We start from the raw sequence: 15670 nt of genomic DNA on the forward strand, positions 1-15670 counted from the left end.
AGACTAAACTTGGAATAACTTGCATATAGTTTTTATATTCCTGAGATCTCTTAATAGCCAATTTCCACTCTCAGTATTGTCTAGTTCATTCTGGTGTCCATTCTTTATGAAATACTACATTAAGTACAAATACGAAGTACTTTCTGACACAGCAAATTATACTATGTACAAGGACTTGTGCTTCATGAATTGAATTATAGTATCAGTTTTGCTAGAATTTCTGAATAAAGTTACACCAATGTAACTGAAGTAACTTCTGATATTTGACATCATTTAAAGTAACTGGCAGGTCAGAGCTTAGAAACAAAACAGTTTTGTTTTCAATATCAACTTCGCTAATTATTAATACACTAAAAGATACAAAAAGCTTATGCCTCTGATTTCTACATCTACTACAAAAAATTCAATTTTAATTTCATTTTTAAAACCATAGCCTATACAAAACTTTCATAGTTTCCATAAACAGTATCCATTTGTGATTTAAATCATGTTTAGATGCAATGAACCTGTTTTGTTGTGTTGTTGTTGGTTTTTTTTTTTACCAGCCCGCACCGTCAGTTCAAGCCTATTATTTTAAAATGAACAAAACGTTAATAGAGCAAAAAAAAATTTAAGACTCTTTCTTCTAGTGAGAATACATTTTTGTCACCTGTCTCCTGCTATTTGCTTTTACTGTATTCATCCCTCAAGAAAATGCAGTCTTTTGTTTCTTCTTTCTACTGCAAGTGACACTGTCATTGAGTTCCAGATCAACAATGACTTCGTGCCAAGGCTTGCTATATTTATACTGTATATTTAGCCAGAAGATAAAGCAAACACTGTGCCCCAAACTTTGAGCTGTATGATTTACAAGTAACAGTTCCTGAAAAGCAGCTTATATTGCATAAGTTTGTGCATACATACACATACACCCCCAGCTATGAACATAGTATGGGTTATGTTATTTTTCTTTTAATCTATAGACATTCTCCCTTACAATCTGACAATTTCTGTATGGCAATGAAGTGTCTTTCTGAACAAAAGTACTGAACTTTGAAGAAGACACATACTTCTATCTGACCAAAGAGATAATTGGGCCTACTGAATGCTCTTAGCTGAAATACTAACCTGCCTCTTCCATCCTCCATCTCCCGATATCTTGGTCTCAACAATTAACGCTACAGATTGCTCAAATTAAAGCTTTTGCACCTAGCAATTAACTTCTAATAGTTACTAATCTAATTCTGAATTTATACAGAAAATGAGATAAGGAAAAAAAGACCAAGGAAACAACAATAGCCACTAACTCAGCAACAGTATCAGTATGGAAAAACATCACATGCATGCCACCATACATGAAACTAAATCTTGGGAAAAAAACATGAGCTCAAGAGCTCCAAAGGTACAGGAGAACAGAAATGAATGGGATGAGCATCAAGGACATTCCATGTGCTTAGTGGAAAAACAGAGGTGCCACAGAAAGAAAAAAAAAGAGAGCCACTTAAGGTTATGTTTTGTTTACCCTGGGTTCTAATCACACAACAGAAGGTTGGAAAGCATGGTCTCAATGGAAAAGAAGATTCACTAGAAAGTGGTGAGCATGCTATAAGGTGGCATTTCTACCCTAGCACTAGATATTTAGGATAGTTTTAGACGGGCGGCAAGGTTGATTCATCTTAATTACAATTTGCTATCAAAAAACTTATGGCAGGGTAAAAGGAAGCTAAAGAGTCTAACCCATTTTTAATCTTGTAAAGATGATTTTTCAGGATTCTCTAGCTAAAGTAGTACCTGAAGACCAATCTGAAGACTACTTGCTGGCGATTGATAAAAGCCTTGTTCATCATTCAGAAAAAAACTGTTCCCATAAAATAACAAAAATGTTGTCTCCCCCCACCAACATTCCATCTGAAGTATTCCCTTACAGTTATACTGAGAATGCAATAACTTTGTATGTGGCAGCAGTATTTCTATGCAACAACGTATGAGAACAAAGATGTCCTCTGTCAAGCTGACATTCATGCAACAATTTTTTTTAATTTGACCATTTCTCCAAATATGTGACTGTGAAGAAATTAAGTAACTTTCATTGTTTACATCTAGGGACTTAAGGTTAGAATATGCTGTTACTTTTCCTCAGATGCACACACAGAAATGATTAAACTTCAAACAAAACCAACTTCAAAATCAAGATAAGAAAATGTCTTAATGTATGGTTAGATATACAGCTTGGGTTGAATATGACACAAATGTTCAAAAGATGATTAAGGAGAGAATTCTGAAGTTTAATTACATATAATAAAATAATTGTTTGTAATTATTTTTTCAAACATGATTAGGTCTGCAAAAGAATGTTTAAGCTAAGCACAGCAGTAAGGACATACAGATAAAAAAAACTAATAAACAGCATACATAATCTCTTAAGTATGGCAAACTCATGCATATGCACTAACTATAAAATAGAGGAATGAAACTCAAAAAGTCACAAGTTTTACTCACAGAACTCCTCCTCCAGGAAGTTTGTGTGAATTTATCAGCATACGCGCACTTTGCCACTGTGGGTTTTTGGCTGTCCTTCTGGCAATTACATCTACTGGCCTTAAACACCCCCCAAGAAAGAAAATGGAGAACTATTAGAAAATAGCTAATTAAGATTGTTGGAAAGCACCATTCCGACCCAGCACCTAATACCAGCTGGCAGTATTTGGTTACTGTGTCTATTATGCACTGATAAAAATGAAGTACTGGTCCCTGTGTTAGTTTGCTCATCAAACAATTTGCTCCCCTGGATTGTTTCTCTTTCTGAGGAAAGCACTTGGAAGATTTGTCATATATATGCATATGCACCTAAAAACAGTAACTGCACATATCAAGATGAATGGCTACATAACAGCACATACAAAATCTTTACTCAGCATATGCAAAGAGATGAAATTGGAACAACATTGTAGAGGTTTCTGCTCTTTAACAAAGGAAGTTACATGGCAACTACTACAAAATTTGTCATAAAATGAACAATTCATACCCCATGTCAGTCTTGCACATTCTGTGGTGCAAGTCTGTTTCACTATCAATAACTGAAAAAGTATGTGTAGGTATTTGAAAGCAACGATAAGAATACAGTATCATTTGTCATAGAAAATGCATGGACTGCACAGGAAATTCGAAGAAAAACTTATTCCCATGTGCCATGTTCTTAGAAAGGCCAAAATACATTGAAGTGGGTTCATACACTCCCTCCCTCTGTGCTATTCCTCCATGTTTTTGATTGAGACTGAGTTGAGACAATCAGTTTGAAGTAAATTTAAAAAGTAAAGTATCTTAAGTAACTTTAGTAAATGGCTTGAAAATGTGACTACTTTGCAGTGGACTAGTTTGACAGAAGATAATGCAGAAATACACAGGGCAAAATCCAAAACTAGTCTAGAACAGGAGTAAAAAGTGAACAGCTATATGATACTTTTGCTTAAGAATGTTTGCTCGTCTGAACCTGATCTGTAAGTTTCCCCTGGTTTCAGAGCAACACCTTGTATTTATTTGCTCAATATTAAAAAAATACAAATCACGACTGGCCTCCTGAATGAAAGACCCCCTCAGAAAAGGGTAAAAACCTACAAGGTTATCCCTTTTAAAGCCTTCATAAAAATATCTATTCACTTTGCACTCTGCAGTGCTTCCTTAGGATTTTGTTAAGCATTTAAAATTATACTTACCAGTTGATGCTCTAATTGGTTGATTGTTTCATCCTTCTTCTTCAGTTCATCTTTAAGCTGCCTGATCTCATTCAGTAAGTCTTCTGTCTACAAAAAGCATTAGGCAATATGAGTTTTTCCCTAAGGGCCACAATCTAAATCAACAGCTCTATAGGACATACAGCAGAGATTTATGGAGCCCTAGCAGTAACATTAGCACAATCTTTCTTTATCTTATTTGCATGGTGAGATGTGGTAAGGAGTACCACAGGGTACTGTGGTACTGTTAGGGTTAGTTAGGTAAGGAGTACACCTTATGAACAAAGAAACTTGAAGTCTTTTTTTTTTTTAAAAAAATAAAATTTAGCCAACTCACTAAATTTGCAGCCTGTGTAAGTAAATCATCTGCAGTTTAGATGTTTTGATGCTGACTCATCTGTTGTATGAAAAGGTAGGATCACAGAGAAAAAAGCCCTAACCATCAAACACTACCTCTAGTGGTACTTGCATTAGTAATATTAGACCATCTAAGGAACATGGAATACAAGCCAACAGAAAATCAAAGTACATAATTATAGTATTATTATGCTTCAAAGGAAACTTGGCCTTTTCAAACTTTAACAGTTAACAAATAGTGAGAAAAATCTTTCAGACGTTACTCTAAAGCTGATAATTCCCAGGACTGCTACTAACATAGAAAAGCAAAGTTATTTTAACTAACTTTTTTAACTAACTGTACTGCCATTTGTGAGTATTTTAGAAGGTCGAATAAACCATTCTGCTTAAAGAAAACTCAGATAATCTATACATATAGCCAAGGAGGTTGTGGATGCCCCATCCCTGCAGGCATTCAAGGCCAGGCTGGATGTGGCTCTGGGCAGCCAGGTCTGGTGGTTGGTGATCCTGCACATGGCGGGGGGTTGAAACCAGATGATCATTGTGGTCCTTTTCAACCCAGGCCATTCTATGATTCGATGATACACACATATCTGGTAGGTTTTAATAGATAGAAGAGGCACTACTTCACAAGACAAATACAAACAAGTTTGTATCCCTTATTCTGAGGAGTAAATCGGTGCCATTTACCTTAAAATAAGTTGACTCAGGTTCTTGTGGTTCTGGACTTGATGGTATCGAATGTGAGATGTCCTGGAGTGACACATTCTCATCATTCTGACAGAGAACAAGAACAAACTGTCAAACTATTTGCTTAAATAACCCCTTTTCAAAGACATAAATACATCATCTCTCTGAAAAGCCTGTTACAGCACCTGAAGTCCCTCCCTGTTAGTTCTCCTGTTTTCCTTTCTCTGATATAAAAGCCTGCTTTGCAGCAGTGCAGGTATATTGCCCAGAGCCATGAACAACCTCTCCTCACGAAGCAGCTGCAGCTATGTCAAAACATCGATTTTGTGCAAAAATTGGCCATCGTATTTAAATGCTTTAAATCAGGATGAAATAGTGATGCTGTGCCATTTTAAAAGCTTCATTTCCTTTAGATCCTTTCAAATATGTCTAAGTAACACCAAAATATGCAGCCAAGATACTTCAGCTAAATGTTCTTCATTAAAAGTAGTAACATTTACTACTGTGCAAGCAAATACAAAATTATTTCATGGTCATAAGAACTAAATAACAATTAGAAAAAACTATTAGTGTGAAAGAGCACTCTTTCCTCTTCTCGTTCTGAAACTAATCACAATAAGGAGAAATGCAAAAACCAGCAATGATATCAAAGGATAATTTTACTTGGATATATTGTGAAGCACTGACACTAAGAGCACATCCACAGGAAATACAAAACACATACATGATCACATCTCAAAACCTGTCTGAAACCACTGCAAGTCTGAGCCAGCAAGTCCACCCTCAAAAATCACCAAAATAAAACTGCAGCTCAAATACTAAAGATCAACTGTGAGGAAAAAAAACATAGTCCTATTTATGCCCTTTAAGGCATATGTTTCAGCCTTCCAACATGCAGTTTAATTCAATCCACAAGCAGTTGTGTGCCCCTGGGCAGACCACCAGCAGGAGACAGACTGATGAAGCAGTAATTTGCAATATATAGTTCTACAGCATTTTGAAATATTTTTCATTATTTTGCATAGTAATATCTTAAAGAACCTTACTTCATCCCAAACTTCTCTAAAATGCTAAAGTAAGGGAGCAACAATAAAAAACATTGATAAAATCTGTCAACTTTAAATAACTATTTAAATTACTACACACAGAAAAAAATATAACTGGTGTCACAGTTGGAACTGTGAAGGATTCATTATGGGAATGGGAAAATATAAAGCAAAATAAATGTACAAAGCCTCACAGCATTTAAAGCTCTACAGCTGGTATTTGTAGAATACCAATACAATGCACAAAACTGGACAAATAGTATGTTCTACAGCAGCAGATTATGACCCCAATGCAAACAGTGTAAGTCACACATTCTCTGGCAGTTCAAGCACTCACACCCTACACTGCACCTGATACTCACCAGCAAAGCAAGAGTCAAGTCCATCTGCACCAATTCCCTTACCCCTGTTCTAATCATTTTATTACATACCATAATCTCAGTGCAAGTGGGAAAGAACACAAATCTAACACCATCACTGTGTACCCCACTGTGAACACATATTGGACTAATCTGTGCAGATCTCCTTGTTTTGCTTTTTTCTCAATTGTGTTGCAACAAGAAAGGAGAAAGAAAGCAGTATGAATAAGAAGGCTTTCCAAGTACCGTGAAAAAGGGCAGGAATTAGAACAAAGAAGAATTTGCAAAACAGTGTAACTGGTTTAATGCATGTTATTTTTGGTTGCCTAGAAATCATGCACCAAGAAACTCGGACAGAACATATCACTTCAAACCCTAGGTTTGTGATAAAGTTAAAAACCTTACACCTTGCAGTTACCTATAAAAGCTTCCAAGCTGATGCTTTTAACCCAACTGGATGCTTTTGTTTCACTTTGTTTTGCTTTTTGTTTTGTTTGTATGGCGTTATTTTGTGCTTAGGTTTTGGTTTTTGTTTTGTTTTGTTTTTACAATAGTAGAATACATACTTCAGTATACCATGAATTTGCAGTGAGAACAGTTGAACTAATTTCATTTGTGCCAAACATGGACAATGAATGCAAAAAACAGCAAAACAGCAACTCAGGATGGCTTATTAAGCATATCAAAATCAAATGCTTACCAAGCATACTGACAAATAAGCAACAACTTAAAACAAGCAAGGATAAAACATTTTAATTTCCTTAGCAGAAGACTGCTTTTGTGAAACAGCAGCATTGGGGAGAAAAGAAATAGCAATGTTTGTTACTATTTCCCAGATTTAAGGCTGCAATATCAATTAAAACATCAAACAATACATTCTAACTTTCTTGTTAGTTATAATCAAACAGTACTTCCACTGTAGGCATGAGGCTAAGAGACTAACGCTGTACACGCTGACACATTTAGCCATGTAAGGAGAGCCTTTAGCTAGACATTCATTTTCATAACCTGAAATACGTATCTATATATTTAATCAAGCTGGTTCTCAAGTAGCAATCAAGCAATTGACAATCAATGCAGTGTCAGATTACACCTTTTGCTTGATATTTCATCAGCAATCTATTTGAATCTACAGTGGTTTTCAGTTCAGTCACATTTACTGGAAATTTCTCACTATTTCAGTCAACAGCAGCATCCACTGCAGCATGTGCCCAGTTTTGGGTGGTCCCTGTGCAACAAACTGGGGGTAACCACAAGCTTTGAGAAGTGTCTGAAAGTGGTTTACAGAATTAGAGCTGGAAGTCTGAAGCTGGAAACTTACAAAATACAACAGCAAGATTTAGAAAATCATCCCAAACTTATTAACAATTACTTAAAGGAAACAGGTTGAGGGAGTGGGAAAAAACACCCACACAAACTCCCTATAATCACTGAGCATCCAAAACAAAGTTGGTCCTGAAAAAAAAAAAAATTACCCCTGGTTTTTTGAAAACTGATGTCAACAGATGTTACAGCATTCCTACAACATCTGTAACATTTTAGTATTTCTCTGCACTATCTTCCATGCAGGTTTTTTTTCCAGCTAAACATACATGTAAGATCACAGGTAGAACTCCTGAAAGAATATCCTTCTCTCTTGTGTTCTAGAAGACAACTCCTACATTGACTCACAGAAAAATAAGCTCAAACCTTGAAGGCCACAGCTTTCATTACACTGACATATTTTGGATTCTTCTATGAAGTAGTAAACTCTATTAATTAGAAGCAAATTAATTTTCAGTAATTATCTTGTGGTTCCTTACAATGTAAGCTGTGTTTTCAACATGCAGGATTTTAAAAGAATATACTGCCAGGAACATAATTTCAAGTGGAGAATTTTTTGAGCACTGTAACAACTACAGCTCATGAAAAAGCTGAAAAATAACAAAGTTTTCAAGGCTTTTTAGGCTGTAGTCAAGCAGATTACAGAAGGATTCCAAGTTTCCTTTGCACTACAAAATGATCACTTGAGTAGCTTCATTTGCTAGTTCAGCATTATTGTAAATAAGCCAACAGAAAACTGTTCATCAAGTAGAGGGTGCTATTTGCCTGCTTACCACTTGACATTTTAATGTGCATTTGACTTTGGTTTCATTGAAATATTACCATGAACATCACAGTTTCAATTGTCTATCACCAAACACTGTTAAAACAACAGCCCAATAGATAGTAACCAACAGTCTGAAGCTACGACATGCCTTTTTTTTTTTTGCTGTGTTGCCTATTTCTTTAGCTCTCCCTGTTTTTAAGGGTTTTAGTAAAAAATCAGGACTAAAGAAGAACAAACAAAATCCACCTAACCAAACACATCTCCATAGCACCACGTTTCCCCTTTCTCTTGAGTGCGTTCCTACTTCACAAATCATCAGTAGCCTGAACCCTTATTTCAAATTCCATAATTTAGCACCAGTTATTTAACAAAGTGGGTCAGTGAGGAAGGTAGCTTTTAGCTCAGACAGCACACAGGAACAGCCAACTGGCAGGTTGTAGACAAATCCACCCACCATCCCCTTTCTGGGACTAGCAAGCACCTGCACTAAGCTGTGTTTTATCCACAGAGAATTCCATACAGGCAGGACATGGTGGCAGGAGCATCTGCAACTAGAAACTGTGGTTAGGGAAATACATTGCTGCTCAAGTTTTCTAGCAGTCTAAGCAAATAATTCATTTGCCTTCATCTAGTGTTCTACTGGCCAAATTCAAAAAGATTACAAAGGACTACTTACAGAACTGGCCTTGTGAATTCCCATCAGTAGTTGTGCAGAGTTACAGAGTATGCTGCATCTAAACCACATCAACAAACTCCCTACCCAGCTAATGCAAAATCTCCTGTAACACCCAAAACTGCACCAGACTAACTTCAAGACAGACTCCTAATCACTGAGTGAGGCACAGCCCTGAACTTAAGCTGATTTATAAGCCTTAGCCACATTATTCTGTAGTTTGCTCAGACCTTGTCAACATAGGGACACACATTTTATCTTCCTCAGTGCAACAATTTCCACTTTGCTTCCACTGTCAAAATTTTCTTCTCATACTGGCTGCACAGTAAAACAATTATTTTTATTTATTTTACAATTACACACATTCTGCCCTATCTTATTCACTCTCTCGTTGGCTACTGATTTTCCCAGGCTTCTAATTTATTCTAACTTACTTCATTTCTGACTCGTCATTCTCTTTTGGTAGCTCCTCTTTAAATGTCATTCAATTCCTTCAAATCACTGAGCTCAAGTCACTGTGTTTCATTAGAAGTACTGACAGTCTAACCATCCAGTATTAGTCAGCTTATCGATCACCTTTTTACTGCACTTAATCACACTGCAGAGTAATTGAACACTTCAAGGTAATTCAGACTCTGAAGCTCGCCTTCCCTTACTTTCTCAAACTTCCGCTCCCCATATTCATTTTCTTTGTTTTAATTGAGTTCCTGCTTGAGTAAGTGGAAGGTCCTGACTATTTCTTCTGTCTGTGCTTCCATCATGTCTCAGAAACAACAAGGAAAACTAAATTAGTAGTGCTGCATTTTGTGCTGTATTCAAGTATAGCAGATTCCTATTGGTACTCGTTTTTCTACAGAGCACTAAATTCAAACTAATTTTTCCCAGTATAAACCAAGACCTTATTCTGTTAATGCCATTAGACCTCCATTTTCCACTGAAGCAAAAAATAATGATTTAGAGGAGAGTCAGCAGATGAGCATTTGGACAGATCCTATAAGATTCACTTGCCAGCTGGAAAAATCTGCTATGTAATACAGATGGTGCACTCTGAAAGTAATTTGTGTGAAAGGTTTCTGCATATATAACAAGACATTCTCAAGTAGTTGTACATTTCTGTTCTACTGTTATTACTAATGACTAAGCATGATTAAGCTCCCTTCATATTAGTAACAACAAGTTGCAGGACTACGTAACAGCTAATCACCACCCATTCCTAATATACAGCACAACCCTACAGCAATACACAGCAGATATTTCCAGTGTCCCACATTGTTGGTTTGTTGTTTTTTTGGTTTTTTTTTTTTCCCCTGCTATCACTTAGCTTACAGTTTCAAAATACACAAAACCAGAAGACAAACAACGACAGTCTTCAGAACATTCTGCAGTTCCCCTACTGGGTAGTAACAGAGAAATAATAACTACGTTCCTATGACAGTAGCATCTTTCAGCTAGGAATTTACTCCAGAAAACAGCCAACTTCAGAAAACAGCATAGCAAAATATTAGTTAACTACTGGTTTCCTCCTCTAGATGAAGCAAAATCCATTACAGTTCTTAACTCCATCTGAAGATGGTTTTAAACTGCCAGTGTGTAATATAAGGTGAGTTACTACATAGCATTTTGACAGAGGAAGGATTTATTTCATGGACTTTTTAAATTACACAACGTAAGACAACAACCACTGAGCAACTGCACACATGCAGTTCAGACGTCATTATACTCCTAATAAGTGCAACTTCCAATTAAAAAATTAAAGATGCACCCAGAAAGAGTGCACTTAGTTGCTGACTTAAATACACAACTGTCAAATCCAGCCGAGGTTAATCAGTGAGGCAAACTATCTCATGGTTAAGAAAAAAATAAAACCACCACCACAGTTACAAGTTATACACAACAAAGAGAAGCCTTTGTATTTATTTTATCAATTAAGTCTGTAGCTGGCTTGTTTTCAGGACTGCTGTGACAAAGGAAAATATCTCTGACAGATCTCACCAGAATCAAAGAGAACACAATTATATACTTTAAAGGAACTCAAGTGACTTAGGGGTTTAATCCCTCAGCAAAAATATACTGGCACACTTGGAAATTTTACACCAGACTTCCTTTCCCCATTCACACTTGCTCATACAGTTGAAACATTCATATCTGACATATTACAACAAGTATTTGTTGCAATTACAGCATATTACAACTATTTGAAAAACAGAATTTCTTTTCCATTAACGAAAGCTACATTAAAAAGAAACATTTTCATAAGCCTACACATTTCATGTTTTAGTCCTCCTTAAAATACAAGTGCTTATTTGAGATAAGACAAGGTAGGGAGCATCACTGCTGCTGTTTCTGAGAGGAATTACTACAGAGGATGGTCAGCCCTTACCTATCAAAGGCTCCAGTGCACCTGGAGTGAGACAATTAAGGAAGCAGTGGCATATTACTTCTGTAGCCTCAATCTAGAGCAGCAAGTTTAAGAAATTGAGGAAGAAGCAAGCAACCTTTAAGATCAAAGTAAAGCATATTTACTATTAGGTACACAAATGAAGTACCTTAGCCATTATTTAAGAGGCTTCAAATTCTAGATGCCACTTACTACTGGTCACTGACTGCTTACAACAGAAAGTTAGTGATTCAGTTAAGTTTTACGTAGGAACATGTGCCAGCAGCTCAACATCTTCCTGCAAATAATTAAACTGCATTTAGTGCAAGAAGGTACATTGTTCCCTCTGTGTAAGTCGATACAACATAACTGCAAAATTAAAGAAGTTCACAATTAGCACAGTAAATATTTCCAAAAAATCTGCATACGATAAACCCCCTAATTGGCACTTCAGTGTTTTAAGATAGAATGATAGCAGCATGTGAGAAGCAAGCAGACAGCATGTGAACTGCTGGCATTGCTATCCTGGTAACAAAGAGTTCAGACAAGGCTCAACTGCTCTAACTCCTTATTCTTGCAGGCAGAATGCTGAACACAACATGAAACCATGTTGATGCAGCTCTGTTATTTAAAGATACTCTAAATATGGCAATATGAACGACAGTCACAGCAATGAATGCAGAACAGCACGAGTCTCTCCAGGAGCCTCCTAGGTATACGTTTGTTATGCACTATGCTCTGTAGTATGGCATACCACAGTTTATCACTTGTGTAACAACTTCAAATACAACTTTAAGAAAAAAAACTTCTCACACCTTAGATCTGAATATAGCTCTACTCCCACCCCAATTAGAAACATTCCTAAAATCAAATCTAGAAACGTAACGTTTGCACATTTCATAGCATAGATGCCACCTCTAAGAACTTTTGCTTCCTTTACTAAAGCTTGCACTTGAGAGGAGCTCTGACTTCATCTTGCTTTTCTACACACCATAAGATTGCCACATGACCCAAACTGAGTTCTAGCCCTTGATCAGTGCTCAGTTTGAGAACAATTACACAAACTTTATTCATAATCAAGGGGGAAAAATACACAAAGCTTTTAGTGCTCTTATTACAAAACTAACTTACAGCAACAGTGGTAGAAATCAAACTTTTGGCAAAAGAAGCAGCAGATTAAGAATGTACAAGTTAGGAATAACTAATTTCTAAGTTTGTTTTTGTTTTTTTAAACAAGATGACTTGTCACTTTACTGAGAAGCCTATTATAAATTAGACCAAGACTTCAAATACAGTACTCTGCAAGGCCCCACGCTATTTGGCTCTAACTTGCACACATCTACACATTGAACTTCAAGCACACATCATTTGCCTAGTTGTTTCATTATCCTTGTGTTAAAGGCATTAAGAGCTCTGGCTAAGAAGTCCTCTGCTATCTCATACACTCATCACACGCTTGAGGCTGTTGGAAAGCACAGCCTATGCTGCCTGCTGCAACACGAGGCCCTAAGAACACATCCTCCCTAACGCTGTTATTTTTTGTACAATTGTACCCCTGATTTCATCACTGGAAAAACATCTCTAGCATTCCTGGTTACCATGGGAAGGAAATGCTCACATTTCTCAAAGGCAGAGTCATAACCTCCCATTAGCCTCACGACTGAGTTGCTTTTTGTTTTCCAGTGTTTTACTTTTAAGGCACAAATTTCTTTTTGCTATATTGTGCTGTTAAGAGAAAAACTGCAATAAACAAAGAAAATATCACACATTCTTCAGTGCTAACGGGTAAATGGGTCCAAAAGATTCTCAGTCAAGCAGAGGTAAAATGAAAAAGCTCTAAAAATTTATGACAACACATAGGTAAGGTTAAGTTTCAGTACTTCCAAAAGAACTGACCTAGCAGGACTTGCAGAGCTTCCTGCTGAAATAGCAATGATTAAAAGAGTGAAGAACACAAAGCTTTTTTCATGATTATTATTAAAAGAAAAAGCTGCTACCACTGAACAAATTTGCATTTGCCAAGTCAATATGATTGATTTTTATTTTTTTTATTCCTAGCTTTTCAGGATCTTATTAAATAAAAGACTGTCTTCATATCTACTGATTAATTTCTCATTATTTCCACAGAGAAGCAGAAAAGCAATATTTTTGTATTCAGCAAAGTGCTGAAATGTCAGAAAAGTGCTACTTTAAAATAGCAATGAAAAGTGTATGCTTTCTTAAACACTGTAAAAATCAATGTGTGCAGAAAATGGCAGTCTAATAGGACCAGCTGACCAGCCCATCTGGGCTGTACATATTGGCTTTCATTCCATTTAAGCAGCTCACCTGGTGCAGTAATCTCTTCAGTTTCAGTAACTGAGTTTTCACAGCTGTGCAGTCTTGGACCATGTGCCGAAGTGTCATCTCATCCAGCATCACAGTATTCTCCGGTAAGCTCACCAGCTGTCTAGGAGCCTGGTAAAAATTTGGTGTGCCATAGCTTTCAAAGTGACCAACAGAAGACTCTAGGTAGTTTGATTCCCTGATAAAAATAAACATATATCTATTTATACATATATTTATATATAGATGCACACACACACACACAGAAGGCTAACAAACTAGAGCTAGGAAGCATTTAGTAACACAAACTTATGTAACATGGGCTATATTTATGTGCTGTAGTATACAAATGAAAAAAAGAATCAGAAAATGCCAGTGCTTTTTCATTTTCCTTCCCACTCGCATAAATCTCTCACAGGCTAACAACTACAGGACCCTAAAACCACTTGGCTCATCACTATTCCTATAAGTTCATTCATGCAAGCTAGCCTGTAAGATCTATAGGACTAAATTTATTTTAAAAATGAAGTAAAAAACTGTTCACACTTGAAACATGAAATTAACAAGACACTAATTTTCACACAGATACAGTAATTCAAGCAAGCATTTACAGTACCCTGTGAAGACAAATAACAAACCACACTTCCAAGTAGGTTCCAGCTCAAGTTAAAACATTCTCATTTCAATTAGCTGAGTTTCACAAAGAAATCATTACAAATCTCAGTGGTGCTCCCACTTCGGCATACTATCCACAGACACTACCCAAAATCACTTGACATTCTTTAGTGACAAAAGAGATTTCTCAAAACAGGAAGAGAAAAGAAAAATCCTTTACCTGTTCAAATCATTTTTACCATGAATATAGTGCTCAGTATGACCAAGATGATAGTGATCTTGTGCATTCCACCGCTGCTGTGGTGCTCTTTTCCAGAATCCTTCCTGATGTTGCCTAGCATTTCTGTCTTGTCTATCATAACGGCTCATATTTTCACATTCATCTGCAGGGAAATTAGAAAAATATATAGAATTTGTTCTCCAGAACCATGTAAATAAAGTGTTTACTACCTGCTGACAGCAGATGCAGTGCTTTTTTTTTTCCCCCCTCCCAAGAACAGTCAAGCAGATCTCTGTAATGAGGTTGGGATTTTACTAGCATACAAAACTTTTAAGAAGAAAAAGAGTAACCTGTGACAGAATTAGAGGTCAGCCTTTAAAGTATTTCAGGTCTAAGAAAATCATTTGAAGGAAACAGGGCTACAGGAATGGGAGAAAATATTCAAATAATCCGAGGGAACTTATTTCTCTCTTATAGACAGTATCTTCAGGTTTTTAAGAAGTTGTAACAACTGACAAACAGAAATATGGTAATTTCAGAGAAAGGTCAGTACTTTGTTACAGAACAAAACAATTACTTAATATGCCTACGTATCGCATTCTAGAAACTCCTCTGTTTCTACTTGAGAGAATTTTAAACTTTAGTTACCAGGACAATAAGCACAATTTAAAACAAGCAAACCAAATCATCTCTTTAAAACACTAACTTCTGCAAAGCAAAGGAAATTCCACAAACTTCTGAAGTGAGCAAATGCTGTATTTGGCAACAGCTCTTAAGCCACTAGAAACAAAGCCAAAACAAACGCTGCCCGTGCCGTCAGGCACAGCAGAGTCCTGAAACGCTCTCCTGCCATTACACTGTCTCTCTCACTTACCCAACGAGCTTCTCCTCACATCGTCAGTCCTTTGCTAGAAGAATCAATCTACACAACAGGACATTGTTTTGCTCGGCTGCCTACTCAGCCATAGCCGCGTGAGACGCTCATAAACAGGCCTTCCTTCCTGCTGCGCTCCCAGCCTGCGCCTTGGTGGGAAGGGAGCCCAGTTTTACCCTGTGATTTAAGGCTGCCATCCTCACACACTGCATACTTGTTGAACTAGAACGGCTGCTATAAATAGTGTCCGAGCAGCATCCTGGACTCCAAAATGAAACAAGGGGAGTTTCTGTTGACCTGGGGAGTCTAATAGGCTGACGTCACTGTAGCTGCAC

At 36.9% G+C, this 15670-nt stretch overlaps 1 protein-coding gene across 4 annotated transcripts in view; it reads right to left on the bottom strand.

Moving 5' to 3' along the window:
• The window catches only part of CCSER2 (coiled-coil serine rich protein 2), a 69594-nt gene that overhangs the window by 21597 nt on the left and 32327 nt on the right, over window positions 1-15670 (bottom strand). For all 4 annotated transcript variants that reach the window (XM_048944227.1, XM_048944225.1, XM_048944229.1 and 1 more), the window contains exons 5-9: window positions 14462-14624; window positions 13630-13825; window positions 4758-4844; window positions 3693-3779; window positions 2479-2577 (exon numbers count right to left, since the gene is read on the bottom strand). In XM_048944227.1, the coding sequence (XP_048800184.1) occupies window positions 2479-2577; window positions 3693-3779; window positions 4758-4844; window positions 13630-13825; window positions 14462-14624 (632 nt within the window). The remainder of the gene's footprint in view (window positions 1-2478; window positions 2578-3692; window positions 3780-4757; window positions 4845-13629; window positions 13826-14461; window positions 14625-15670) is intronic.

This window comes from Lagopus muta, chromosome 5 (genome assembly GCF_023343835.1).
Source record: "Lagopus muta isolate bLagMut1 chromosome 5, bLagMut1 primary, whole genome shotgun sequence".
In the NCBI taxonomy this organism is placed as follows: domain Eukaryota; kingdom Metazoa; phylum Chordata; class Aves; order Galliformes; family Phasianidae; genus Lagopus; species Lagopus muta.